This window comes from Neofelis nebulosa, chromosome 18 (genome assembly GCF_028018385.1).
Source record: "Neofelis nebulosa isolate mNeoNeb1 chromosome 18, mNeoNeb1.pri, whole genome shotgun sequence".
Lineage (NCBI taxonomy): Eukaryota > Metazoa > Chordata > Mammalia > Carnivora > Felidae > Neofelis > Neofelis nebulosa.
In genome coordinates this window covers 24945699-24972729 of record NC_080799.1, presented here as the reverse complement: position 1 = coordinate 24972729, position 27031 = coordinate 24945699, and the positions used below count along the sequence as shown (strand labels likewise).

Here is a 27031-nt window from a genome sequence, read left to right as displayed (position 1 = left end):
CTAGGCCCCTGTGGCTGGGGTGGGGCTGACTCCATTTCCATGCCCAGGGAAAGGCCACTGACCCCATCAGATACCTTCACAGTCAATCCTGGGGCTCTGGCCACAGTGAAAGGTATTCTTTGTCCCTCTGGGACTTGAACTGAAGATGTTGGAAGCCGGGGGGGTGGAGGGGTGGGGTGGGGGGCGATTCCTCCTTGTGACACAGCTTCCCTAAAGAGTGGAACCCCTGGATCCAGCCCTGGCTGCAACTATATTGCTTTTGGACTCTTTTCCTCACATAGGAGCCAATCAAATTCGCAGCTTGGCTCATAACAATTCCAGTCGGTTTGGTTTCGTGTGTTTTTTTCTTTTTTCGTCATCGAGACAGAGAGCGGGGAAGGGGCAGAGAGAGAAAATCCCAAGCAGGCTCCGCACCACTGGCACAGAGCTTGACGTGGGCGGGGCTTCATCCCAGGAACTGTGAGATCATGACCTGAGCTGAAATCAAGAGCAGGATATTCAGCCAACTGAGCCACCCAGGCGCCCCTCGAGGTGGGTTTACTGACATCAAAAGAGACCTACGGGGCACCTGGGTGGCTCACTGGGTTAGGTGTCTGACTTCGGCTCAGGTCAGGATCTCTCGGTTCGTGGGTTTGAGGCCCGCGTCAGGCTCTGTGCTGACATATCGAAGCCTGGAGCCTGCTTCGGATTCTGTGTTTCCCTCTCTCTCTGCCTCTCCCCCGCTCATGTTCTGTCTACCCTTTCTCTCAAAAATAAATATTTAAAAAAAAAAAAAAAAAAGGGACCTACTCAATACAGCAGAAGTTTGAAAGAGTGTTGAAAGATGGAGGGGAAAGGCTCTGGTCAAATTTTCTCCCGTTTCTTTTTTTTGTTTTGTTGTGTTGTGTTACCTCTCTCCTTCCAGTAAGAGTAGAGTTTCCCTTAGTGTGTTCGCCATCCCTCTGTAAGGACTTACCTCACGGTGTATAATCATTTTTGCTTGCCTATCTCTTCCACAAGTCTGTGGAGCCCCTTCAGGGCAGAAGCTGCGTTTGTATTCACTTGGATTCTTTTCTACTTTCCACAACGGCACATAATTTGGGCTCGATAAGGGTCTCTTGAACGCATGAATCAACCATCGTAATTCTCTTCTTTGGGATACCCCACTCAAGAGACCACTGCATCGTCCTCGCGCCTGTGATACACAAACCATCTTCCGAAACAGACTCATGCACCCATTGTCCACAAACTGCATCAGGAGAACTCACTTCTTCTACCCATTAAGAATTCTCCCACATGTCCATCCCACAGAACCTCACGGTGGGGTGACTCACGAGGTCCTCATTGTTCGGAAGAGAATATTTCCTCGCAAGACACCATTCAGAACTCTATGCATCCGTAACAGACACAATGGGCGAGCCACTCACACACAGAATATCACTCTTGGCTGCGGCGGGGGGGGGAGGTAACTTCTCTGCTTTCTAGCTTTCCTCTGGACCCCAATACCCCCCAAATCCCAATCCCGATGCCTACGCCAATAACACACAATTACAATTCTAGGCTCTCTCTCGCCTCCCTTTTTCCTCCCTAGTCCTTCGTCATTCTTGACGTGGAAAAAATACAAACTTATCGAGGGAGTCAGCAGCAGTAAAGCCAAAGCTTCCCCAGGAAACAGTTTTGGCTTTGGGAGCAGAAATGGCCACACCCCTAATAGCTCTGTAACAGCTGCTGCTTCCACTGGCATCTAGCAAGAAAGATTTTCAAACAGAGTCAAAGGTCAGGGCCAGAATTACACTGCTAGCACGAATCACCATTTACTCTATCCAGCTTTCATTTTCCCATTCTTGGGCTCACACCACCGGAGCGATCTGGTACGATCTAGATGTGTGCTAGACTGACAAATGTTTCTGGAGAATCGACCCTATGACAGGAGCCACAGCAGAGCTGGCCAATGAAACAGAAAGACGGCAAGGACTCTCAAGGCGTTCAGTCTAATGGAGAATACCAACAAGTAAACAGGCCTTGCATTATAGAAAAACAGGTGTTATGCGGACGTACGTAAGTGGCCAGGACAGGGACTCCCAATCCACGTTGGAGCATCACAGAAGGTCTTTTAGAGGCAGTGACCTTTGCCTGGACACCGAAAGAATGAGTAGGAGGCAGGTCTAGGGCAGGTGAGGTGAAAGGAGCTTTGGAGACTTCCAGGTAGAGGCTAACAGGGAAGAAGGTTCGGCGGCCTCTGGCAACCGAAAGGAGGCACACATGGCTGTAATTCGGCAGCGTGAAGAGAGAAGCTGCCACAGAGGAAGCCGGAGCCAAAGAGACCCTGAGTGGCTTGATAGCTTGAAAAGTCTCAGAACTTTGTGCAAACAGAGCAAACACCCCTTTCCTCATGAGATGTACAAACTGGCCAGAACGACAATGTGACACATGTGTCTTGAGAGTCACTAAATACTGATTTCACAATGCATGTTACTGAGAATGCTGGGGGGGGGGGGGGGGAGAAAACTCCTAAGAAGTTATCTTGTAACTCATTCACATTTGCCTGCTTGAAGCTTTGGGCCCCACGACTATTCCGTCTGCCTTCCCCTTGGCACTCGTTATTTCTATCATTTTCCTACAAATGACAGAAAAGTAGGCACTGCTAGGCTGTAGGGACAGGGATCCACTCTGGAAACAGGGTAAGTGCACACGAAGATAATAGGGTGGGGGTAGCAACGAAATTGAACTAAGCAAAAAGTTAGGTGGTGGGGGGGGGGCGGGGAACGAAACTGTAAAAAGCAAATATAGAAAGCTCAAGGGGAAGTAAAAGTATTTTCAGACACACACAGAAAAGAAGCGTCCCCACGTGCTGTGGCCAAACCAAACGCCCCCTTTTACTCAACTCTTGAAAACAAAGACGAAGAAAAATCGATGAAAATGTCACGCTTTCATACCCCTTCTCGGAATAAACAGTCAGCGGGGACAGGACAGCTCACTGCCCTGAAAGACCTTGAAAGATTTACCCCAGAGAACACAGCACACAATAATCAACCTCCTGAGGCTCTCAAAACCACTACAAACTCCGGTCTCTTCTGTCATTTCATAATCGATCGTTTCCTGTCAAGCATTAAAGCGATACCAGACAAACCTGGAGAAGGATTTGCTCCCCAATCCAAAGTGAGAAAAGCTGTTTTGAAAGCCCCCCCTCTTTTTGTTTTTCTATTTGCCCAAGGCGTTTCCACAATTCTTTCCTCCCGGTTCCAAATGTCTACAGGTCAAGAACTTGAGCAGTCCGGTCCACAGGGGCCACGGTTGGGAGACGACACACCCTCCAAAGTGCCTCCAAGGGAGTCCTGAGTCTCACTAAGCGGCTCCGATGGGCTCTGATCGCCCCTTGCTTATTGACTGCCATCAGCCACTTGGAGGTGGACGGTCGGTCGGCAGCGGCCGGGCGACCCGGAAAGGCTGAGAATGCTGCCCTCCAGAGCACCGCGCCCGCCCGGCCTCGGGCACACCAGTTAGCCGAGTTTTCGCCCAAGGCAAAGCCCCGGGAGAGGGGGGGGAGGCCCCGGGAAAGCTTGGGTCCAGACCCCAGAGGACGATGCTCAGCGGGGCCGGGACAATGGGCGGCGGGGACCCGCGCGTGGGGCGTCCCGGGAGGCCGGGCCGCCCCGCTGTTCCCGGGCGCTCGGGCGGCGGCCCCGAGTTGGCCGCCTGGCCGCTGCGTGACGCAGCCCTCGTCCCTGGCCCGCAGGGGACCCTGCGCGGAGCGGGCGGGCGGCCGGGCCGGAGCGCGGGGCCCCGCGGGGCAGCGGGCCCGCCCCGGCCCGGGCCACGACCCCGACCCCCGGTCCCCGGCCCGCGCGCTCCCGGCCGGCCCGGCACGGCTCACTCACCTGCCTACGATGTGGTTGACCAGCTGTTTCCTGCGGTTTAACTGCCTCTTCACGGCGGCGGCGCCAGCTGCGGCCCGCGGGTCTCGGGCTGTGCAGCTCGGGGGACGGCCTGACGGGACTACATCGCTTCCGGGCCGAGGCGGCAGCAGCGGCGGCGATGGCGGCTGCTCCGGGGCCGGTGCCCCGCCCTCTCCGCCGGGTCACTTCCAGTGGCGCCACCCGCCGGGGGGACCGCGGTCCAACTGCTTCTTCATGGCGGCGGCAGCGGCGGCCCGCGGGGCTCCGGCCGGGGAGGTCGGGGGACGGCCTGGCGCCGACACATCGCTTGCCGGCGGAGACAGCGTTGGCGGCGGCGGCGGCGGCGGCGGCAGCGGTGGCTCCTCCTCCTCCCCCTCCCGGGCCACAACATCGCCCTCGCCGACGCGGGGACGGCCTGGCGGAGGTACGTCGCTTCCGGCTGAGGGGGCGGCGTTTCCTCCTCTTCTTCCTCCGCCGCCTCCTCTGCCTCCTCCTCCGCCTCCTCCTCCGCCTCCTCCTCCGCCTCCTCCTCCGCCTCCTCCTCCGCCTCCTCCTCCTCCTCCTTCTCCTCCTCCTCCTCCTCCCAGGCCTGAGCAAGTATGCCACAGGGGTCTACATACTTGGGAGTGTAGTGAGGGCAGTATCGTGAGCACAGACATGTATCACACACCTGGAAGCACCAGGCTCGAGTGTACTTTATTCATTCGTTCCACAGAAATTATTGAGCGTATCCGTTGTGCCAAAGCCTTCTTTTTTGAATGGTTGGTGGGTATTCAGTTTTGGGGAACACATGATGAAAGGACTGACGTGGCGTCTGAGGGCAGCACCATCTCCTCAGAAAAGACAGGAAGCAAATAATTCCCTGTGAAATACATAATGACGGTTTTGTGTTGAGTGCTGAGAAATACGGCATGCCATTCGAGTTTGTCATTGAGGCAATAATGTTGAAGCTGAGATCACAAGGCTGAATGCAAAACGGGGATATAGGAGGGTGTTGGGGCAGAGCAGGGGAGTGCGAACTGTTAAAGGAATGGATAGAATGCCCTTGAAGCTGGGGCCACTAGGGAATGGAGGTGGGGAATGCCAAGGTTTTGGGTTAAGGCTCGCACTTTTTGTAGGTTCTTGCACACTAAGCATAGTGATTTAAAACATGGACCTTGGGGCCGGGCTCTGTCAAGCTGATCCTAGCTCTGCCACTAAACCATTCTGCATCAAGTTTTTTGATCGGGCTCTGCTGCTGATGCTGCGTCTCTCTCTCTTTCTGCCCCTCTCCTGCTCATGCTGTGTCTCTTTCTCTCAAAAAATAAATAAATGTTAAAAAAAAAAAAAAGAAAGGAAGGAAGGAAGAAACCACAGATGCTCACGTCCTACTCTAGACTCACGGAATCAGAATCTGCTGGGATAGGTCCTGGGCTGTAAAGACTGGGCGTGTTTGCCATCTGGGCGCATTTCATTGAAGCTTCTTTTGCACTGGCCTTTCCCTCATCTGAAAAAAGCATGCAAAAAGATTGTGAGAATCCGTAAGTTAGTGTTTTAACACACGTTGTAGGTCTCTCTCCTTCAAGTTCTGTGATATCTTCACCGTAATGTGTTAAACCCTTCAATCTTGTCAAAAGATCACGTTATTAAATAGGGATTCCTTGCATGAACTATGGGCTGTCTGTCATCTGAGTTTTGAAGTGGGGGGATAACAATGGTAACCCACCTTCGGGATGTAAGGATTCAATGAGATCACAGACACGAGGCAGTTAGCACAGGATCTGGCAGAGCGTGAAGCCTTCAATAAATTGTTACTACTGGTTTTGATTTCCCTCCATTCCGAACACTGTTTGGTTGAAGTTACTGAATAGGTCATACCTGTGGATCAGGCTGGTTCCCCCCGCCTTAGGTTACGGCCATAAAAGCCCTAATTTAACACAGGAGCCAGTTAGCTTCCCAGGACTCGTGCGGTTCTGTTACTTCTCTTGCAGGTTGTTCCCTCCTTCCTTTCAGAGCCCTCCCGGGGATAGTAGTGACGTGAACGGTGTCAGACGGCTGTCGGCAGGATTAAATGTGGCGCGCTCCCCACAGTGCCTGGCACACGGCAGGTGTCGAAGACTGGTGGTTATTATCAGCACTGTCCCAGTCGTCATCGTCAGTGCCGTGACCATCAGCATGGGCCTGTGCTCTCAGTCCTGCGGTCCTACAGCGAGAACTCTTCTGAGCGGACATTCTGGGCTTATGCTTAAAAATTCCGTGGGATTCCGCAGGTATTTTTCCAGCACTTACTGTGATCGCTAACTCTCGCCACTACCCATCTCCCCTCTCCTTGTCTTCTCCGTCCTGTGCTGCCCTCCCAAGGCAGTTCCCTCTGTTGTTTACCCCTGACCCCCTCTCCCCAGACCCTGCCTGTGTCCTGGGAAATTCCCACTCCTTAATCGCCAGCCTCGTCTCCTTCCTCAGCCTCTCCTTAGCCATCTGTTCCCTCTCTTTGCTTTGACCCTGGTCCTTCCCCAGGGATATCCTTTTTTGAAGTCCTCTCAGATGGTGCCTCTGTTTTCTCATACCCCGGGGTATGAGATTTCAGGATCGGGGGTGCAAGATTTGTGTCCTTGTTCTCTGACCCCCCCCCCCAACCCCCCGTTTCCTTGAGATCCATGGTCCCCAGGCAGAGCATCCTCTCATCCTCCTCATTACTGTTTTCTCCTGGTTATTCACCTGATTCGTGGACGTCTTGGGTGCCTGGCCCACAGTCCTCCTGTCTGTCTCGACCTTTTTGCCATCAGCCCAGTCGGCTTCACTGAGCGTGTGGAGGACCCAGTCTATGCACAGGGCACTCATTTTCTGGAATGCCTCGTCTGTAGCGATCACCTCTTCTCATCCATGTCTGTCACCATCGCCGCGGCGGCACCCTGCGTTTCCGCCCTGGTGCCGCACCACCTTATGCGTGAGCAGCGCGGCCCCTCTCGACCCTGATCTCTGCTTTCCACCTTGCTTGGTCAGTTATTTCTGCTATGTTCTCAGGGTGTTTTTCCTTAGGACCTGAGGGTTTTTTTTTTTTTCTTCTGTCCTTTAGATGCCCCTCTAGGCTGGTATCTCTGAGTAGAGCTTAGAGTTTCCCCTGAGATGGCCCCCTGAGAAGGACAATGGTGGGGACAGGCTTGTAGGAGGTGAGGGAGGGAGCCCTGTGGATGTCTCTGGAAACGGTGTCCCAGGCAGAGAGCACAGAGGGTAGGAAGCCCCATGGAGGGAGCAGGCCTGACTTGTTCCAGGAAGGACCAGGCCAGCCTGAGGGAGAAGGAGGTGGGCTGAAGGGGTCTTAGGGACTTGTGGTGGTGTCCAATGGAGAATTTTGAACCGAAGAACGAGGTGACCTGACTTGGGTTTTAATGGGATCACTCTGGCTTCTCTGTTGAGAGCAGCCTGTAGGGAGCAAGGACGGAAGCGGGGAGATCAGTTAACAGGCTGATGGAATATTCCAAGACAGAGGCGCTGATGTCTTGGGTCAGGATGGTTGCACTGGAAGGGCTGAGAATCGACCAGATTCTGGGTACGTTTTGAAGGAGGAGGTGATGGGATGTGTTGACAGATTGGATGTGGGTGAGGCCAGTGAGTGAAAGAAGAAGCCAAGCCCTCTGGCTCATGTCAGATGTGGCTCCCGCCAGGAGGCCCCTGACACCTGCAGACCAGGCCCAGCCCCTTCCGTGTTCTCTGTGCGTGTCCTTGGCGGTGGTCAGTGCAGCTGCGGCGTAGGCAGGCGTAGTGTTGAACGTTTGTCTCCCCCCGCGAGAAGAAAGGTGTGGGGAATGACCGTGTCTGCCTTAGCCACGTGCCTGCTAGACCCATTTCTCAGGCGGCCAAGTGACGGGGAACTGAATGCCGATGCTCAGGGTTGCGCTTCCTGATGAGGTCTCCACATTCTGCTGTTCTGTTTCACTGGATTTGAGTGGTCTGTCTGTTTTAGAAGCCAGGCCAGGGGCTGTAAGACTGAAATCCTGTTGTAAAAATTACAGAAGTCAATCTGATTTCCACCGAATCCAAAAATGTCCCCCTTGAGGTGCAGGTGGGTCACAGGATCACCTCCCTGGAGAGGCGGCATTTTCCCAAGGGCTTAGGCCTTTCCAGCACACGGATTGCATCTTTGCAGCCGTGCCCAGAGAGCAGTGCTTGAGAGATTGATCTGAATATTTGAAGGTGGGGGCTGCTGCTTTCCATCCTCAGAGAAGATGTGTCACTTTAGAATTAGAATATTCTGGCGAGGATAAATTAGCTGCCCAACTTGCCCATCACGAAGGTCCCGTAAATCGTGGATTTTCTGCAACCCTCCTCATTTTTTCAAAAAAGCAACAAATTAAATTTTGGAAAACATCTATGAAAAACAATGGTTTCAAATCTAGAATACTAATTGTTTTTAATGATTAAGTTTTTAAGATTTTTTCAATTTTTTAAACATTCTTATTATTGATGTTTTGTTTATTTATTTTTGAGGGGGAAGGTGGAGGAGCAGAGAGAGGATGAGAGAGGCTCCATGCCATCTACGTGGAGCCCAGTGTGGGGCTCGGTCCCACAAACCATGAGATCGTGACCTGAGCCAAAATCAAGAGCCAAGCGCTTAACCAACGGAGCCACTCATGTGCCCCTAAGATTTTATTTATTTATTTTTTGTTATTTTTTAATGCTTATTTATTTTGAGAGAGAGCGCACGCGAGCGAGCGAGCGAGTGTGTGCACGCGGGGTTGAGGAGGGTGGCAGAGAGGGAGAGAGAGAGAGAGAGAGGGAAAGAAAGAATCCCAAGCAGGCTCCACTCTGTCAGTGCAGAGCCTGATGTGGAGCTTGATCTCACAAAATGTGAGATCATGACCTGAGCTGATATCAAGAGTCAGATGCCTAACTGACTGAGCCACCCAGATTCCCCCCTCCACCCCCAAGATTTTTTTTTAGGTAGTCTCTACACCCAACGTGGAGCTCAAACTCACAACCCTGAGATCAAGAATCACATACTCTTTGAGCCAGCCAGGTGCCCCTTAATGGTTAATTTGTTAAAGGGCCAAAGTGAATACTCTTCCCCAACTCATTAGTCTAATTTGAATATACCGTACATACAATTTTTTGTCTCCTTTTTTTGTTGTTGTCGTAATGGCTGAACAGTATTCCACAATGTGGTTTTAGTTTATGTGACTGTTCTTCTGTTCATTATTTGGGTAGCTATGATTTTGCTATTAAAATGGGGTTGCGATAAACATCTTTGCATGTGCGTTTCAGTTTTCCAGTGAGATGGATTTCAGGGGAGAAGCCTTTGCAAAGTGGTCCTCGAAAGAGGTTGTGTCCGTTTCTGTTCTCATGGTAAAAGAGATGCTGAACACAGAATATTCTCAGTCTCTTAAATTGTTTGTCAGCTGGCAGGTGGATAATACCTCTTAAAAATTTTTATTTTATTTAAAAAACTTTTTTAGGGGCGCCTGGGTGGCGCAGTCGGTTAAGCGTCCGACTTCAGCCAGGTCACGATCTCGCGGTCCGTGAGTTCGAGCCCCGCGTCAGGCTCTGGGCTGACGGCTCGGAGCCTGGAGCCTGTTTCCGATTCTGTGTCTCCCTCTCTCTCTCTCTGCCCCTCCCCCGTTCATGCTCTGTCTCTCTCTGTCCCAAAAATAAATAAAAAACGTTGAAAAAAAAAAATTTAAAAAAAAAAAATAAAAAACTTTTTTATTTTACTCACTAGTAAGACTATTTTTATTTAACAAAATTATGTTTATTTTTGAGAGAGAGAGAGAGAGAGAGAGAGAGAGCGCAAATGGGAAAGGGGCAGAGAGAGGGAGAGAGAGGATCCGAAGCAGGCCCTGTGCTATTAGCACAGAGCCTGACGCGGGGCTCGAACTCACAAACTGTGAGATCATGACCTGAGCCGAAGCCAGACGTTCAACCGCCCGAGCCACCCTGGCGTCCTAAGACTGAGCATTTTTAGTTCTTCACTATCTCTGATATTTTTTTACATGACGCCTTTCTCCTTATCATTTTCCTAACTGGGTTTTTGGTTTTTTGTTTCATTTATGTTTTTATTGGTCCGTAAGAACTTGTCATATGTATGGTAGTAGTCCTTTGCCTACGTATGTGTTCCATTATTTTCTCTCAAACTGTTGCTTGTCTTTAAGTTTAGCTTGTACCATACATTTCATGATGCAGAAATTCTGAATCTTTATGGTGCCAACTCTGACAGTCTAACTTTATGGCTTGGGGCTTTTGGGTAACGTTTTATGAGACCGTTTTCAATCACTGCCTTTTCTTTTAGCACTTTTACGGTTTTGGCTTCTATTGCTTAGAGCATTCATCTATCTTTATAATTTTGTATGTTATAAGTTAGCAGTTTTTGTTCCTACACTGTCCGTTGATGGTCTGTATCCTCCATTGATTTGAAATATCACTTACATACTAAATTCTTATGTATACTTTAGCGCAGCAATGCGTAGATCATTCTTGACTTCCAGTCGGAATTGGTTTTTTCATTTCGATGCGTAAACATTTTGACTTGCGAAGTGTTAGTCGTGACTTGCCAAGAGCTCCTCTAGCTTGGGGTAAAACAGGGTCGTATCAGGGACTAGCACAATCTCCTTAGTTCATTTGAGCAGCTGCACTCCAGGAAGAAAGAAAAGAAAGCGATACTAACCAAAGCATGTGTTTGAGTCTGTGAAAGCAATAGTTTTTCAGGGAGTCCCACCCTGTAGACTTCTACATACTTCTCATTGGCCAGAATTGGGCAGGTGACCTCACCCCTAGCTGCAAGAAAGTGTGGGAGGGGAGAATTTCTCACGGGGCAGATTGATACCTCAAACAAAATGGGGGTAAGGAGGAAGGGGTAAGTGGATATTGAATGGGCAACTGGGAGGGTCAGCTATATCGCTCATCTTTCTTGTTCTTCAGAATTTCCCCAGGTGTTCTTAAGAGACAGAGGGAGAGGGGAAGGAAGAAAATGGAGGTGGGAGAGCAGGGGTGAGAGGGTGATGATTTATAAAATAGAATGCTCAGGTCTTTAGTGTTCAGTTTGATGAGCCTTAACAAGTGTATATGGTTGACTCTTGAACAACATGGGTTTGAACTGCACTTATATGTGGCTTCTTCGATAAATGCAGTACAGTACTCTAAACGTATTTTCTTTATGATTTTCTTAATATTTTCTCTTTTTTTTAGTGCTTATTGATTTTTGAGAGAGAGAGAGAGAGAGCATGCACGAGCAAGGGAGAGGCAGAGACAGGGAGAAAGAGGTCCAAAGTGGGTTCCGCACTGACCACAGAATGCCCGGTGCAGGGCTCGAATCCATGAACTATGAGATCGTGCCCTGAGCTAAAGTCAGACCCTTAACCAACTGAGCCACTCAGGTGCCCCTCTTCATATTTTCTTTAGCCTACTTTATTGAAAGAATACAATATATAATAAATCTAACGTACGGAATACATGTTAATCAACTGTTAAGACTTCTGGTCAACAGTAGTCAATTTGTAGTTAAGTTTTTGAGGAATCGAAAGTTATATTCAAAGTTTTGATTGCCCAGGAGGTTGACACCCCAACCCCTGTGTTGTTCAAGAGTCAACGGTACATCTGTGTACCACCGTCCAAACAAGATATAAAATATATCTGAAACTCTAGAAACTTCCCTTGTTATATGTTTCTAATTAGTCTCCTTACCCTCACCAGTCATTTTCTGGTTTCGAAATCTGTGGTAGATTAGATCTGCCTGTTTTCGAATGTCATGGAAATGGAGTCATACAGTATGTGTTCTTTTGTTTTCTTTCACTCAACTGTGTTCCTTGAGATTCACCCATGTTGTTTGCGTTATCAAAGATAATGCCAGGGGCGCCTGGGTGGCTTGGTCACTTGACCATCTGTCTCTTGATTCCGGCTCAGGGCATGATCTCGCGGTTTGTGGGATTGAGCCCCATGTCTGGCTCTGCATTGACAGTGTAGAGCCTGCTTAGGATTCTCTCTCTCTCTCTCTCTCTCTCTCTCTCTCTCTCTGTCTCTTTCTTCCCCACCCCCTGCTCCTCCTCTGAGTGTGCATCCACGCACACACACAGTCTCTCAAAATAAATAAACATTAAAAAAAATTTTTTTTAAAGATAAAGCTAGATACTAGTTCATGTGGTGAGGACAGAGTTTAATCAGTAATTAACTATTCCAATAAGGAAAAGAGTCCAGAGTGAATGAAACTCAACTTCAGTTTGTACAGAGGAGATTTTAAAGAGAGAATGAGGGAGGAAAGTTGGTGGTGAATGAAATCAGAAGTAAAAAATTACAAAAGCCAGGAAAGGTATTGGTTCATGTGAAACCACCTGGGTTTGCTCACTGGGAGACAGGGACCTGATCTTTGAGTGTTGGCTAGAAGAAACAATGGATGCTTTTGGCAGCCTTGAGTTTTCTCGGGCAGGCACTAAGGGGTACCGGAATCATCCTAGGGGTGGAGCCTTGAGCTGTTAAAGTCTACATTAGTGTTCGTTCGAGTCTCTATACAGTAAGTCAAGGTTGAAGCCTAGTCGAGAAGAGGGCTCGAGGAACCTGGCTAGAGTTTGGTCAAGGAAAGAGTCTTTGTCAGTGTAGTCTGTTCCTATACATGTATGAATACACCATGATTTGTTCGTGTGTTCTCCAATGATAGGACATTTGAGTTGTATCGAAGTTGTTGGTCATTGTGAATAGGCTACAAGGGACATTCTCATACAGGTCTTCAATTTCTCTCAAATAAATGTCTAGGAATAGAATTGCTTAGTCACAGGGTGGGTATATATTTAACTGCTAGACTAATTTCCAAAGTCGTTTATCGCTTTCCACTTCCCACCAGCAATATATTGAAACTCCAGTTGTTCAACATCCTTGTTAACATCCTGTATTGTCAGTGAGGGTGAAAGAGCATCTCAGTATGGTTTTAAATTGCATTTCCCTGGTGACTAGCGATCTTAGGCATCTTTTGGTGTGCTTATTGGACATTCCTACATCTTTCGTGAACTGTCTGTTCAAGTCTTTTGCCCATTTTTGTTGTTAATGGTTTTTGGTTTTGACTCATTGGAGTTTATTATATATTCTGGATAGCAATTCTTTGTCAGATAGATACATTGTACGTATACATACATGGGTAGGAACATTCAAATTGAAAACATTGACAATAGCATCCAAAAACCTAAAGTGGGGAGGAATAAATATAATGAAAGACGCAAAACACCTTTACACAGAAAACCGTAAAACACTGTTGAGAGGAATTCAAGAAGACTGAAATAAATGGGAGATACGCTTTGTTCATGCATTGGAAGATTTGATGTGTCGAGATTCCTGTTCTCCCTGACTTGATCCGTGGAATCAGTGCAATCACCGTCAAAATCCTAGCCATCTTTTTTTTTTTAGAAGAAATTAACAGATCGTTTCGAAAATGTATACGGAAACGTGAAGGGTCTTGAATAGCAAAAAAGTCTTCAAACGAAGAGCAGAGTTGAAGCACTTAAACTGCTTAATACTGCTTCATTTGAAGACTTGCAGTAAAGCCACAGCAATCAAAGTCTTTGGCATAGAGATAGATCAGTGACACAGAATAAAGAGTCCAAGAAATAGACCAAACACAAGGACTGTTGGTTGATCGTCACCTAGATTGTCAAGCCAATTCAGTGGGCGAAAGGGACGTCTTTTTAACGAATAGTTCTGGGTAAAGTGGAAATTCAAGTGGAAACAAAATGGACCTTAGCCCCTACCTCGTTCTGTACACATGAATTTGGGATGGATCATAAACCGAAATATAACAGCTAGAACCATAAATCTTTTAGATGAAACCATGAGAGCATATGTGGACAACCTTGAGGTAGGCAAATGTTTTGGATACAGAACAACAACAAAAAAAAAGCACTAATTACAAAGGAAAAATGGATGCACTGAGAAAATGAACAGGCAAGACAGACTGGGAGAAAATATTCAGACTACATGTGCTTAAGTGTTTTATTTTTTCCAAAAGAACTTTAGCATTATTCAGGCCCATGACATCCTGTTACTATATTCTGTATTAACTGGGTTTTTTGTTTGCTTAAGTCAGATAGGAGACATTGTACCATGGGAACTTTCTGATTGACTTCTCCTGCTTAACTCACCCTCTTGTGAATGTTGGTTCCTTTTTCATAAATGCCTTGCCCACTAGTCAATGAGTACTTACAGTGGAGGCAGTAGATTTTAGGACATATTAACCCTTGTAAAGTAATTGGGTGTTAGCTGAAGCCAAAAGGCAATACCAGTAGCCTCTGTTGGGAAGAAACGATAGCATGTGAGTTCATTGAGGCTCAGTTTTGTTTTGTTTTGTTTTGTTTTAGGTGATTCAACACTTAAGGCCTTGCGGATCTACTTAAGAAAGCAACAGAGCTCACGAGAAAGGAAACAAACTGAAAGTCTGTTTAGGTACAAAGTCTGTTGCCCTTAAGACTTTGCTTCCTGCCTTCCATGTATAACCAAGAATAAAACTACCAAGAAATAGAAACAAAAAAAAATGAGACTAAAAAAAAGAACAATAAAATTAACAATAAGAGGTAGAGCAGTATCTTAGGCTAGTATGCAGTATGTAGTTCAAATTTCAAACTTAAAAATTGATGCTAAGAGTATCGGATTGATTTTTGCAATTGCATTTAAGTACGTTGTATGTATGTGTATGCGTGCATACGTTACATATATATGTTTAATGTACATATATATGTGTGTGTGTACATATATACACACACACGACCACGTAAACACACACGTATACACACAGACACAGATATCATTTAAGCAACTGAAGTGTCGGGGGAGGGATCCAAATCCAGGTGGGTAAATAGGTCGAAAAGCAATAGAATGAAATTTTCTTTTTTTTTTTTTAATTGTTTTAATGTTTATTTATTTTTGAGACAGAGACGGAGCATGAACAGGGGAGGGTCAGAGAGAGAAGGAGGCACAGAATCTGAAACAGGCTCCAGGCTCTGAGCTGTCAGCACAGAGCCCGACGTGGGGCTCGAACTCACAGACCGTGAGATCATGACCTGAGCCGAAGTCGGCCACTTAACCGACTGAGCCACCCAGGCACCCCTAGAATGAAATTTTCTACAGGGTTCTGCAGCTTGAGGGACCGACCTTCACCTCAGTGTGTAAAGCAGTGCCTTCCACGGGGGGTCATTATGAGGGTTGTAGTCGTTCCGTTCCTATCGGTCAAGCATTTGGAATGATGCCTGGCATTGTAGTCAGCTCTCAGGAGTGTTGATAGAAGTAAAATGAACCTGGCCTCGATCCTCACTGGCTGGGAGAGCGCGGAGGGCCCCTGCCCTTTCCTTCAGGTGAAGAAGTCCCTGGCGGTGAGCATGTCACCCCTTTCCTGTTGCAGGTGGTACTCATGCCTATAGGGCAGAGTCAGTAAATGCTCTCGAGTGAGTAGGCGGTCGGCCCAGATCAGGGTTTCCCACGGAAGGAATGTGAAATGACTTTAGGTGGCACACAGATGTTTGTTTGAAATTTTAATAGTTAGGTATTTATTCTAGCGTGTGTTAGAAGAAAATCCCAGGTAGCACGTCAGACCCGAGTACTAAAAAAAAGCGAGTTGATTTAGAGAAATGTTACATTGAACAGGTGGTATGTGAATGTCATGAAAATTTCAAAAGCAATAGGGATTGACCGAAGACTGCGAAATAGGTCTTCCCAAATCAGAGATTTTTGATTCTTTGGGTTTTAAACAAAGTCAGGATACACAAAGAGAGGGGATATTTTCTGGGTTTGGGCAACAGAGGACTGTGGTGGGGACAGACAGACAGCAGCGCTAGGTGCACAGCATCAGTGTAGAGGCGACCACTGTTCACCTTTTGGTGCCTACTCTGGGAAGTCTTGATATGTGTACTGTACATGTATGTATATTGACGTGTACGTGAATGTACGCATTCATCTAACAGAATTGGGAACATTCTGTACATAGAATTTTGTAGCTTGCTTTGTTCACCTGACACCGTAACCCCAGGTTCAGTGTTCTTACCGAAACCTTTTTGTGTTCATTCTTGACTATTTCCTTAGGGTAAAATCCTAGAAGTGGGATTGTTTGGGCATCGCGTAAATATTACTCTTCAGCTTTGAGTACCAGCAGCCGAAGTGCCTCGTGGCATGGCAGTGACAGTTTACAGTTCTGGCGGCTCAGGTGCCCTCTTTCTCATCCTCACCAAAGCCAGGTTCTATTAAACGGTTTTGTTGCTGATTTGATAGCAGATTTACTGCTTGCTGTTTCTGCTTTCATTTTGCATTTTTTGGTTTCTTTATTTTGTATATTCAGTGATCACTTGGCTCTTTGGTGATCTGCCCATTTTTGGCCTTTCTTCTGGGATATTAGGATTTTTTTCCTTACTGATTCGTAAGTTCTTTATGTTTTCAGGATGTTACTATGTGATGTCACAGGTACTTTTCATCGCTTAATATTTGCCTTTTACTTTGCTTATGATATCTAAGCTCACTGTTGCTCATGTGGTGAAGGCAATACTGTATTTGATCCATGCTGTGACACACGTTCTTACGTCTTTGCCATCAGCTGTGATTTATTCTCGATGTGTCCTGCAGTCACTGCCAAGTCGTGTTAGAGTTGTCATTACCTGTGCAAGTGGATGTGGTCATTGTTGCTTGCGGCAGGGCCGGATGACTACACCGTCAGCTCTTGGGTGCTTCTGCCCACGTGCCTTTTAAGGGCCATTTGCAGAAGGAGCACAAATCCTGATGCTGTTGGAGAACCATCCATGGATACCTCCTGATGAGATCAAGAAAGGCTCAGTAACAAAACCTGCACCTGGAGGGTCGGCAGCGTGGAAGGAAATCTTGGAGAGGATGATGGTGATCTCTTGGGGATGCAGCCTTGCCAATGCCCTTGGCGGCCCGAAGGTCAATATTGTGTGGAAACTCACAGATACCCCAGAAGGGAAGACTTAACCCTCTTACTGCATTCATCCATTTCCTTTCAATCCGTTTAAATAAGCACAAAAGGGCTTTTGCAGGAGCGTCTGGCGGCTCAGTCAACAGAGCATGCAACTCTGGATGTGGTTGTGAGTTCAGGCCCACGTTGCACACAGAGCCTACTTGAAAACTAATTAAACAAACAAGTAAACGGGCTTTTTCCAACAAGCACAAAATTTAAATTGTGAGCAATAAGAAAAACATTAAGCTAACTAACTGGCAGTGTTTCTCCTTTCTTTTTTCAGTCTTATAATTGATAATGTCTTAGATGAAATATGGCATATAGTTCATGGAGAAAAAGTTTAAAACATAGAGATAAATTAAAACACACACACACACACACACACACCCCAGAAATCGCCAGTTCCCTAGTACTTGTCTGTAGATACGCACATACGCACATACACGTGTTCACGGGCACATTGGCTACATCGGTTTTTGGCCTAACATTTTTCCCTTCACGGTGTCTCGAACGTCTTGGCATGTCTGATCCTTCTAGTTCATATCTGAGATGACCGGTTAGTGTTTCCTTGTGTGGACCCACCATGTTCAGCTGGGCTCCCAGGGGTGACAGAATTCTAAGCTCTGAAACAGGTTGCCCATCTCCCTTTGGAACTCCCCATCAGCAGTGCTCGCTAGTTCTTTGACCCGTACTCTTCTTAGCAGTGCTCTGTAAATCTTCTCATGTTAGCCACTCTGAAGGGCAGATCAGTGACATCCTTTTCCTCCCAGAAACCACTGGCAGTCTTCTAGATCTGGAGACCAGAAGGAGACGCATGTTGGAAACATTAGAAAGTGGGAGTCGTAAGGACTCGTGACCGGATACGTTTGTGTTCTGTCCCCACCTGTTACGTTTGTGCACCTCGCCGTGGTTTGGGGCCGCTGCACGTGGCTGCAGAGGTCTCTCCCTGGCTCCCACCACCCGCCTCTCTAGTTTCTCCTTGATTCTCCGCTGTTCCCCAGCCTCCCTACCGACTTTCTGTTCCTGGAACATTCCAAGGCGGTTCCTGTCCAGAGCATTTCTGTCTGCTCTTCCTCCTGTCTAGAACGCCTTTTGCACAGCTTTCTCCAGTTCTGTAAGCACCCAACTCAGCCCATTCCCTTTTCAGAGAGGCTTTCCCTCTCACATTCTCTAACGTAGGTCCATCCGTCCTCCATGCTGTTGTCCTTCATCTGTCACAAGCCCTTCCTTATCTTTGTGGCTGGTTCACTACTGTATCCCCAATGGTTGGCACTTAGCAGACACTCACCAAAGATGGCTTGATGGAATCAATAGTATTAACTTGACGGAGGATACGGTTGAGAGGAGGGGAAACTGCTCCTTGTCATCCAGAGGAGGGCGGTAGTAAGTCCAACGCAGAGCTTGTGGAGGGGGGCAACTCGATCAGCTTTTCAGCAGGTAGGGCTGCTGGGCATTGGAGTGACTGCCTTCTTTGTGGTGCGTAGTCAGGCAGTGGCTTGGTGTTGTTGAAGGATTCTGGCATCGGATGTCAGGGCTGACCAGGTCAGTTCCAAGGCCCCCTCCAACCCTTACGTCCATGTTTGATGTTCGCATCACTAGTCTGTGGTTCTTGGACTGCAGACACGGCCTTTACCACTAGATGGCACTAGGTGATTCCTTTGAGGCCGGTGCTCCTCAAATCCGCCAACAGGGAGAACACCACCTTCTCTCTTTTTTTACTTATCGAAGTATAGTTGAGATACAATGTTACATTAATTTCAGGCGTGCAACATAGTGATTTGACAAATCTACATATTACTCAGGACTCACCACCGTTAGGTGTCGTCACATCTGTCACCGTACTGTTTTAACAGTATTATTGACTGGATTCCCTATATTCCACTTTTCATCTTTGTGCGTTACTCATATGACTGGAAGTTTGTACCTCTTAAGCCCTCTTTGCCTATTTTGTCCATCCCCCCGCCCCCTCTGGCAACCACCACCTTGTTCTCTGTGTTTAAGAGTCTATTTTGTGTGTTCGGAGAACAGACCTTTCATTGCATTTTACCCCAAACACCCACTTCAACTAAAGCTTCACAAAACCATCTTAACTCTTACAGTGTGGAATGCATACTGATATTGTCTATTTCACTCTATTCGACTGCATTTTCACAGATGGAGACTTGCAAACTACTACACTGATTTTATTATACGGATGGGTCATGATTCATCGTTTGAAAAGCACCGTTTTAGACAGCTGAGCCTGTTCACCCTTGTAAAACTTGGACAGTCTGGGCCCGTAGCAAATCGTGTCCCTTAATGAGTACTTTGTGCATTTCCGTGCTGACTTGCTGCCTCGAGAAGCCAAAAGTATGTGCTTCCTTGTGTGTGTGTGTGTGTGTGTGTGTGTGTGCGCGCGCGTGCGGATGTGTGAACGTGGACATGAGAGAGACTGGGGGGGATAGGTTTGTACAGGATTAGCAGCGACCACAGTCAAGGCAGCGGTAAGCCTTGTCAGTGGACGTAAGGAGAAGATCTCATATCTGCCTCTGGGAGCTCAGACTCTAGCTGGGTAACAGTCACTCATCCCTTCCCCCTCAGCTTGTTCATCACACGGAAATGAGCTCATATACTCAGGATATCACTTAGGATGCTTCAGGGTGTAGCAGGTAACAGAAGCCTGACTCCGTTTGGTTTAAGCGATAAAGACATTTAGAAACTCTCAAAATGTCTGTTGAGAGGTAGAGCGGGGTGCAGGCCCACAGTGGCTCGGCCTTAAGGATCCAGGTTTCTTCCATTACATGTCCTTGTCCGAAGGCTGGTTCCACTCATGGTTGCCAGCAGACCTTAAGTGGTCATTGGGGTTTCAGATCCCTGGCTTAGAACACTAGAACTTTGATTCCCTGTCGTGTGGCCTGGGGAGAGGTTAGGTTACTGTAGCATTTTCCAGGTTGTAGTGCATGCCAGAGAGGGTAAGCTACAACGGCATTTTCTAGGTTGTAGCTGTTCTGTTTATTTGTTCCTGGTTTTTCCTTTTACTCCCTAAGGGACGTGAAATGACAGAGCTGGGGGAAATACTTAGGAAGTCATATCGAGTTTTACAAAACAATTCTAGATCTTTCCTGTGGACCCAGAACTTCTGGTTGAGTAGGGTTGTCTGAATAGTTCTGGCCAGTGAGTTTGCCGAGTGAATAAACGGTTGCACGTCTTCTGGGTGAGGTATGAGGTGAGGTTATATGCTCTCCAGGTCCTGGGAAAGGAATTAGCAGTCAGAATAAAGAGAGGTGACACATGGCCGCCGTGGGAAGGGTGAGAGGAGTGTAAGTGAGCACTCGGCGGATGGCTGAGTCTGTTTACATTTGTAACGGAGTGCTAAATGGGAGTGTGTTGGCCTTGTGAAGTAGATGGTTTTCCTCCTTGACCTGGTTCCTGAGAGCCTGAATCTACTGACGTCTACTCACCTGCCTCCTTTTTATCCCTTCCAGGTTTGCAGTAAACATTGGCTACTCGCATGACCCTTATACCCAGCATTTTGTAAGACTGTCTAAGGAGAGGAAGGCCCCCGAAATTAACAGAGGCAAGTGACCCCCTCCCTCCTCACTATTCCCTCATCAGCTGAGAGGCCTGGGGTTTTAGGGATTCATTCGTTTTTTTTTTTAAACAATACAAATTTATTATCTTACAGTTCTGAAGGTCAGAAGTCAAACATGGGTCTTACTAGGCTAACATCAAAGTGTCATCAGGGCCGTTTCTTTTGGAGACCATAGGGGAGAGTCTATTTCCTTTTCTTGTCTACCTTCTGGAAACCACCTACATTCCATGGAAGATGACCCCTTCTCCATTTCAAAGCCAGCAGTGTAACATAGGGATTCATTCTTAACATGAGAGTTGCAGTGTTCCTTCTCTCTGGTAGTATATGAAAGTGCTTATTTCCCAACATCCTCACCAACACAGTGTATTATGAAACTTTTCATCTGTGTGAATCTGATCCATGAAAAACGGTATCTTACAGTAATTTTATTTTAGATTCCTCTTATTTTTGGGTGAAGTTGAAGATCATTAGGATTATTTTTTTTATATATTTTTTAAATGTTTATTTTGAGAGAGTTCACTTGCTTGCAAGCAGGGAGGGGCAGAGGGAGAGAGGGAGAGAGAATGAGAGAATGAGAGAGAGAATCCCAAGCAGGCTCCATGCTGTCAGCACAGAGCCCGATGTGGGGCTCAAACCCTTGAACCGTGAGATCATGACCTGAGCTGAAATCAGGAGTCGGACACTTGCTTAGCCAACTGAGCCACCCAGGTGCCCCAAGATCATTTTATATGTTTAAGAGCCATTTATATATCTTTTACTGTGAACTGTCTGTTCATGGAAGGAATGACTTTTTTTGGCCTTGTTAAAGTCAGGCTGTACAAGTCATTTCTATCAAGGCAGTGAAAGGATTTGAGACAGGAGGGTGACTTAGTCTCAGCCAGATTGAGAAATTGGCCAAATGACGATAGTTGCTGTGGGTGCAGGGCATCTTGGCCCTAAAGATGGATCCTATGGGTAGTTTCAATAAGAAATGCAAAGAAATTTTAAAGTGGTGCTTCCTGAGAATAAGGACATGGTACTTACTTTGAGCTGAGGGTGAAACCAAGCATCAGTAAGATTGGACGAGGCCTGGCTAAGAGGCCTTAAGCCTCCCTCCCGCGCTCTTGAGGACACTTTCCTAACAGACGCTGCAGAGGCAGGGCCCCACCATGGTGCCCTGGGTGCTGGGGGCCCTGGGCAGCAGGTCAGCCCTCCGGCCTTCCTTCTTCCTCTCCCTGGGTTGGCATCGCTAGACTAGGGCCCCACAGTAGGAGAGTGCTTCCCAAACAGCGTGTGGGAAGCATTTTTAAAATTTTTCCAATGTCCAGTCCATTGTGGATGATACTCTGTAACCCACGGTAAAAAGGATTTACTAGAAAAGTAAAATGGAAGAGACATGTAACGTTTATTTATATTTGAGACAGAGAGAGAGACACAGCATGAACAGGGGAGGGTCAGAGAGAGAGGGAGACAGAATCTGAAACAGGCTTCAGGCTCTGAGCTGTCAGCACAGAGCCCGACGGGGGGCTCGAACTCACAGACTCTGAGATCATGACCTGATCCGAAGTCAGACGCCCAACCGACTGGGCCACCCAGGCGACCCAAAAGAGACATGTAAAAAGACAAGCTCAAATTATTTACTAGTAGAATCCATAGACATGAAATCCCTATGTCAAATTGCAGTGAGTGTCTATAAATGCCACTCAAATTTTGTTCTTAAAATAGTAATACTGTAAGCAGAAGGGCTTTAGAACCCAGATCAATTTTATCTTCCTTTGACCCTCTTTTATTTCTTGTCTCCTCTGTTCCAGCTTCCCACGCCAGAGCTTAACAAGTCAGTTTATTAGGCACCGTTTGCCTGTGCACCGCCCCCCGCCCAACCCCGCCTGTGGTGTTTTACAAACATCCAGGCTCTACCCCGCACAGGATGGAGATGAAGGGAGCACGCTAAGAAACATGGCTGTCTTTGCTTTGACATTTGTCTGCCCCATTTCCTGACCCCAGAATACTTTCCAGCGGGTCTCCCAATTTTGAGTTTCAGCCGAATTCTGAGTAGCTCTCACTTAGCCACGAAAAGACACATTTCTAAGAGGGACATTTAGATCCCATGTTTTGATGTAAAATATTTTTCTTTCATATGTAGAATTGGGGGGCGTTGCGTTTTCCTTAAGGTAGTTGATCCAACCATTAGATAGATTGTGCTTTTGTTGGTTCAAATGGCTTTAAAAAAAAAAAAAAAAGGAAGAGAATTTTAAAGTCCTTACTTCTCCCATAAGGTCTATGGATAACCTAAACCGCTACCCCTGAAGAAGGGCAGAAGGGTTGTGTTTTGTCCTCCTGGTGTGAACTTTGCAAGGCTTATTTCCATCATCACTGAGTCATGGCTTGTCTCTGTCTCTCTCTCAGGATATTTTGCTCGCGTCCATGGCGTCCGTCAGCTTATAAAGGCATTTCTAGGGAAGACAGAATGTCCCTGTGAGATTCTAAATCTTGGGGCTGGGATGGATACCACCTTCTGGAGACTAAAGGTAAATTAAAAAATACCGCCCCCTTGTTTCCCCAATTGTTTAATTTTGTGAAGGTTCCCAGCGGGTTCAGAAATGTCAGGGGCGCCTTGGCGACTCTGTCGGTTGAGCACCCGACCCTTGATTGCGGTTCGGGTCATGATCTCTGTTTGTGGGTTCAGACCCGCATTGGGCTCTGTGCTGACGGCACAGAGGCTGCTTGGGATTCTGTCACTCTCTCACTCTCCCTCTCTCTCTGCCCTTCCCCCATCTCTCTCGCAAAATAAGTAAATAAACATTTTTTTAAATGTTAGAAATATATTCAAAAGGAATGCGGTGACTGCCTGTCTCGCGTCCCTGTCCCCATCCGTTTGCACCTGCTGTGCAACCACTGTCAGCCACGTACGTGATGTCACCAGGGCCCTAGATATGTGCCTTGCTTCTTAGCTCCTGCTGTCACAAACAGGGCTTTTGATCCAAATGCTTGTATACATTCTCTGCGTGTGTGCGAGAGCCCTGCCAGTGGAGTAGCTGAGACCAGGGGCCCATGCATTTGCCGTTTTGACGACAACAAAAGACTTTACTGTCGTCGTGACGGTGTCTTCAGTATAGCTTGGAGATTTGCAAGGCTGGGTGATGGTAACATGACACAAAGCCCTTTTAAGTTTAGTTATTCATTTTGAGAGAGAGAGAGAGAGAGAGACAGAATCCTAAGTGGGGCTTAGATGCGGGGCCTATCCCACGGAGCATGAGACCGTGACCCAAGCCGAAATCAAGAGTGCGAGCCCAGCTGCCTGAGCCATCCAGGTGCCCCTCCATTCTCTGAGTTGGTCCCTCACCTCCTTCGTTAGGGTTCAAGAGCAGGTATAATTACACTCACTCACAGAAGAGGAAATGGGTCCAGTTAGTGGCAGAATCAGGACCACGGGCCTGGCCTTTGATTCCGGGCTGGACTTGTAGCACCAAACCTTTTCTCTACAACGATCTCACTGATTGCATTTTCTTTTTTGTAGGTTTGTACAGATCTCTCTGGTTCTTCTGTCAGGTCGGTCATGTGGCAGTCATGGGTACGTGCATTTCCCCAGATTCTTGCAGAAGTACACCAAGATAAACTAGAGCGTGTGGGCCTAATGCGACCTGAGTGTGTATTTTGTCCCTCATCAGCTCACCCGATGAGGTCTTTGGTCATCGGTGCCCCCAGCCTCTCTCTCACTGAGGCGAGAAATCAGTGGCCTCAGCACAGCCTTAGTATTAACCGGTTGCCTCTGCATTCTTCATTCAGGATAAGATAGCTAACGTTTCTGAAGGGCGTGCACATCCATGACCTCAGGAATGAACATGAGAGCTCTGCAGGTGGGGGGTGGGTTACCCAGACAGGGCAAGGCGGGCTCCGAGAGCTTGTGGCGTCCCCAGGTCGGACAGCCAGTGGCGCTGGAGCATGGAACAAACAACGGACTGCAGTTCGTCCACGTCCAGATTCCCTCCTTGTTCTCTCCAGAGAGCCCTGCGGCTGCTCGGGGGGTGGGGGTGGGGGGCTCTTTGCTATAGGTCGGCGGTGCCTCTGGGCCTCAGAGACCACGGTGTGGTGGAAGGAACTGGAAGAGAATGCAGTGGCAGAATGTGTGCAGTGTGAACAGAAGCCACGGGAGAAACTCCTCCTTTGGGCTTGACACCCTTTTCAACGTGGTCCCGTGGTTTGGTCTCTCCCCCCGCCGTGTAGGTGGGTTAATCATTACTAAATCTGAGATTTTTATTTCTGAGCAAGGTACACTGAAGCTCATGTGCCCCTTCCGAGGAAAAGGTTATCTGTCAGCAGTGAGGAAGGAGAATAGTGCAGGGTCTGAGAAATTTGGTGGAGTTTTTTCGTTTTGATAATGACATCGGTCTAAAGGGTTTTCAAAAACCTAAGTTTCTTTTTAGAAAAATGATGCTTGTTTGCTCTCTGGAGCAGGAGCTGAACGGGCCATATTTAGGCTGCCACCTATGTCGGTAAATAAAGTTTTACTGCAACACAGCCAACTCCCAGTTCCTTCCATCTTCCCTATGGCTGCTTTAGCCCTACGGCAGCAGAGTGGAGAAGTCACAGCAGAGACCGTCTGGCCTGCAAAGGCTAGAGTACTGGCTGTTTACAGCAAGTTCGCTGAGCCCTGTTTTTGAGCTCTATGTGCTTCTGTAAAAGAGGAGGGGAGGTCTCGTCGGCTAGTCTTGTTGTCTGGTGCACCTTCCACCTGGGAGGGTCCCCTGGCTGCACCAGCAGAGGCTTGGCTGTGGGTCACAGGCTTTCTGCTGCCGCTGGTGTGTGAGCTCGTTCTGTATGACGTCAGGCCCCAAGACCAGTCGAAGGGACAGTTGAAGGCTCCCACCTTCAAGCAGCGGGTGAGAGTAGGGTGCAGGAAAGCCAGTACAACCCCAGACAAAGAATAAAGGGTGAGTGAAACCCTTTAAGGGACCTCAGCTTCTTGGTGTCTCTTGAATCCTATTTCCACACGGCCAGAGGATCAAGGACGCAGGGGGTCAGTCTCAATATGGCAGCCTGTGCAGCGGTCGGCCACGTTGGATCTCCTTTGAGCCTACGGGATACTCTTCCTCACGGTTGTCCCCGGCTGCCCTGCGGTAGCTATGCACGGTCCCGGTTGCCTTCCGTGCCTCCCGTGACGTGGAGCTACTGGCGAGTGGAGTGGAGTGTCGGAAGGGCTCAGGGAATCCCAGAATAAAAGTTGAAGCGTCATGTCCCACAGCCATTTGTTGCCCCTTTCCCAAAGGCAAGAAAGAAGATGTCTGTTCCTTAAAAGCTCCAGGTGTGCCTTTTGGAAGCTTTCCCTCCATGGTGACCCCTTAATCGGCATTCTTAAGAGGGCAAGTAGCTGATGAGTGGGAAAGCTCTTTAGAAAGTCAGAAGTCCTAGACGAGCCATAGGATCGTATGCTGTCCTGCATTTGCTTTTGTTCCCCAGGCCTTCTGGAATTTTAGCGTGTCCTTAACTTCATATCGTGTGAGCAAAATCCTTAGAGGGTGTTCTGGAATTTCCTAGCAAAAGTCATCTTCTGGTATGCTCTAAACGTTTCCTCCAAATATCTTCGGACAGCTTTTTACCCGGCCCTGCCCTACACACGGGCAGGGGAGCGCGGCAGCACCGAGAGAGAACGGGTGAGATCGGTGAGCGTGTCTCTTCTGATGGGTCAGGAGACTGTCTTTGTCTCTGTCTTCCTGTCTCCCCCTTCCTCCCTCCCCCTTTGTCCCCCAGACCAGATCCCCTGAGATTTTCCAAGGGCTGAGGGGTAGCTGGCTCTCCCAGTTCTGACACTTGCCCTTAGGGTCACCTCCTACTGGAAAATGCTTGCTTGTGATTGCTGCCCCCCCGCCCGTCATGCTGTCGTGGGGGGCCGGCTCCCTCTCGGTCCCTGCTGTCCATCGCTCGTTACTGTGCACGTAAATGGTGTTCTGCGCAGTTGCTCAAGTCAGAAAGAGGGGTGTCATCCTCACCCCAGCTCTTCCTTAATCCCGGCCCACACCTGTGAGGCCCACCACCGGGTTCTGGGCACCAACAAGTGTCTTTTTCTTGGTCTTTTTTTCCACTTTAAGGAAGCGGCTCTGTACTTGTGGAATGTAAGTACAGGTGGATACGGAGGCGTTAGAAGAGCGCTTTGGGGGGGCGCCGGGCAGGTCACCAGGTTGTGGAGCGCCTTGTTTCTTTCCCCAAGCCTCAGGGGCATCGGGAGCTGCTGCAGGCAACGCGCAGGGTGTCGCTGAGAGTCCAGACAGCGGTGTCCTTACAGTGTGTGCAGTTGGCGAGCTGAGGAGGAGAGAATGCGTTCGTGAATACGCACCGGGGCTGAGGGATTGATTGGACGTGACAGAGAATGTGCTAGGATGGCCAGGGGGCCAAGGGGAGACCAGGCCGGGGATGCAGAAGGGGGAGCAGGGTCGTGTGTGTGTGTGTGTGTGTGTGTGCGCGCGCGCGCGCGTCTGCCACGCTCTTTTACTGCAGCCCTCAGTAAAGATAAATGTACACCCCAGGCCAAGACCTAATTCTAAGTACCCATGTCAATAAGGTTTTTAAGTTTATTTATTTAACTTGAGAGAGAGAACCGGTGGGGGAAGGGCAGAGAGAGAAGGGGACAGAAGATCCAAAGCGGGCCCTGGCCCCCACGTGGGGCTCAAACTCACGAGCCGTGAGATCATGACCTGAGCCAATGTC

General features: G+C 48.2%; 1 protein-coding gene across 1 annotated transcript in view; it reads left to right on the top strand.

The window, feature by feature from the left end:
* Positions 1–3866: 3866 nt before the first annotated feature.
* LOC131501617 (leucine carboxyl methyltransferase 1-like) overlaps positions 3867–27031 on the top strand; it is a 38470-nt gene continuing 15305 nt past the window's right edge. The window contains 4 exon segments of the mRNA XM_058711915.1: positions 3867–4224; positions 4463–4520; positions 20244–20335; positions 22736–22857. Coding sequence (XP_058567898.1) covers positions 3867–4224; positions 4463–4520; positions 20244–20335; positions 22736–22857 — 630 coding nt within the window.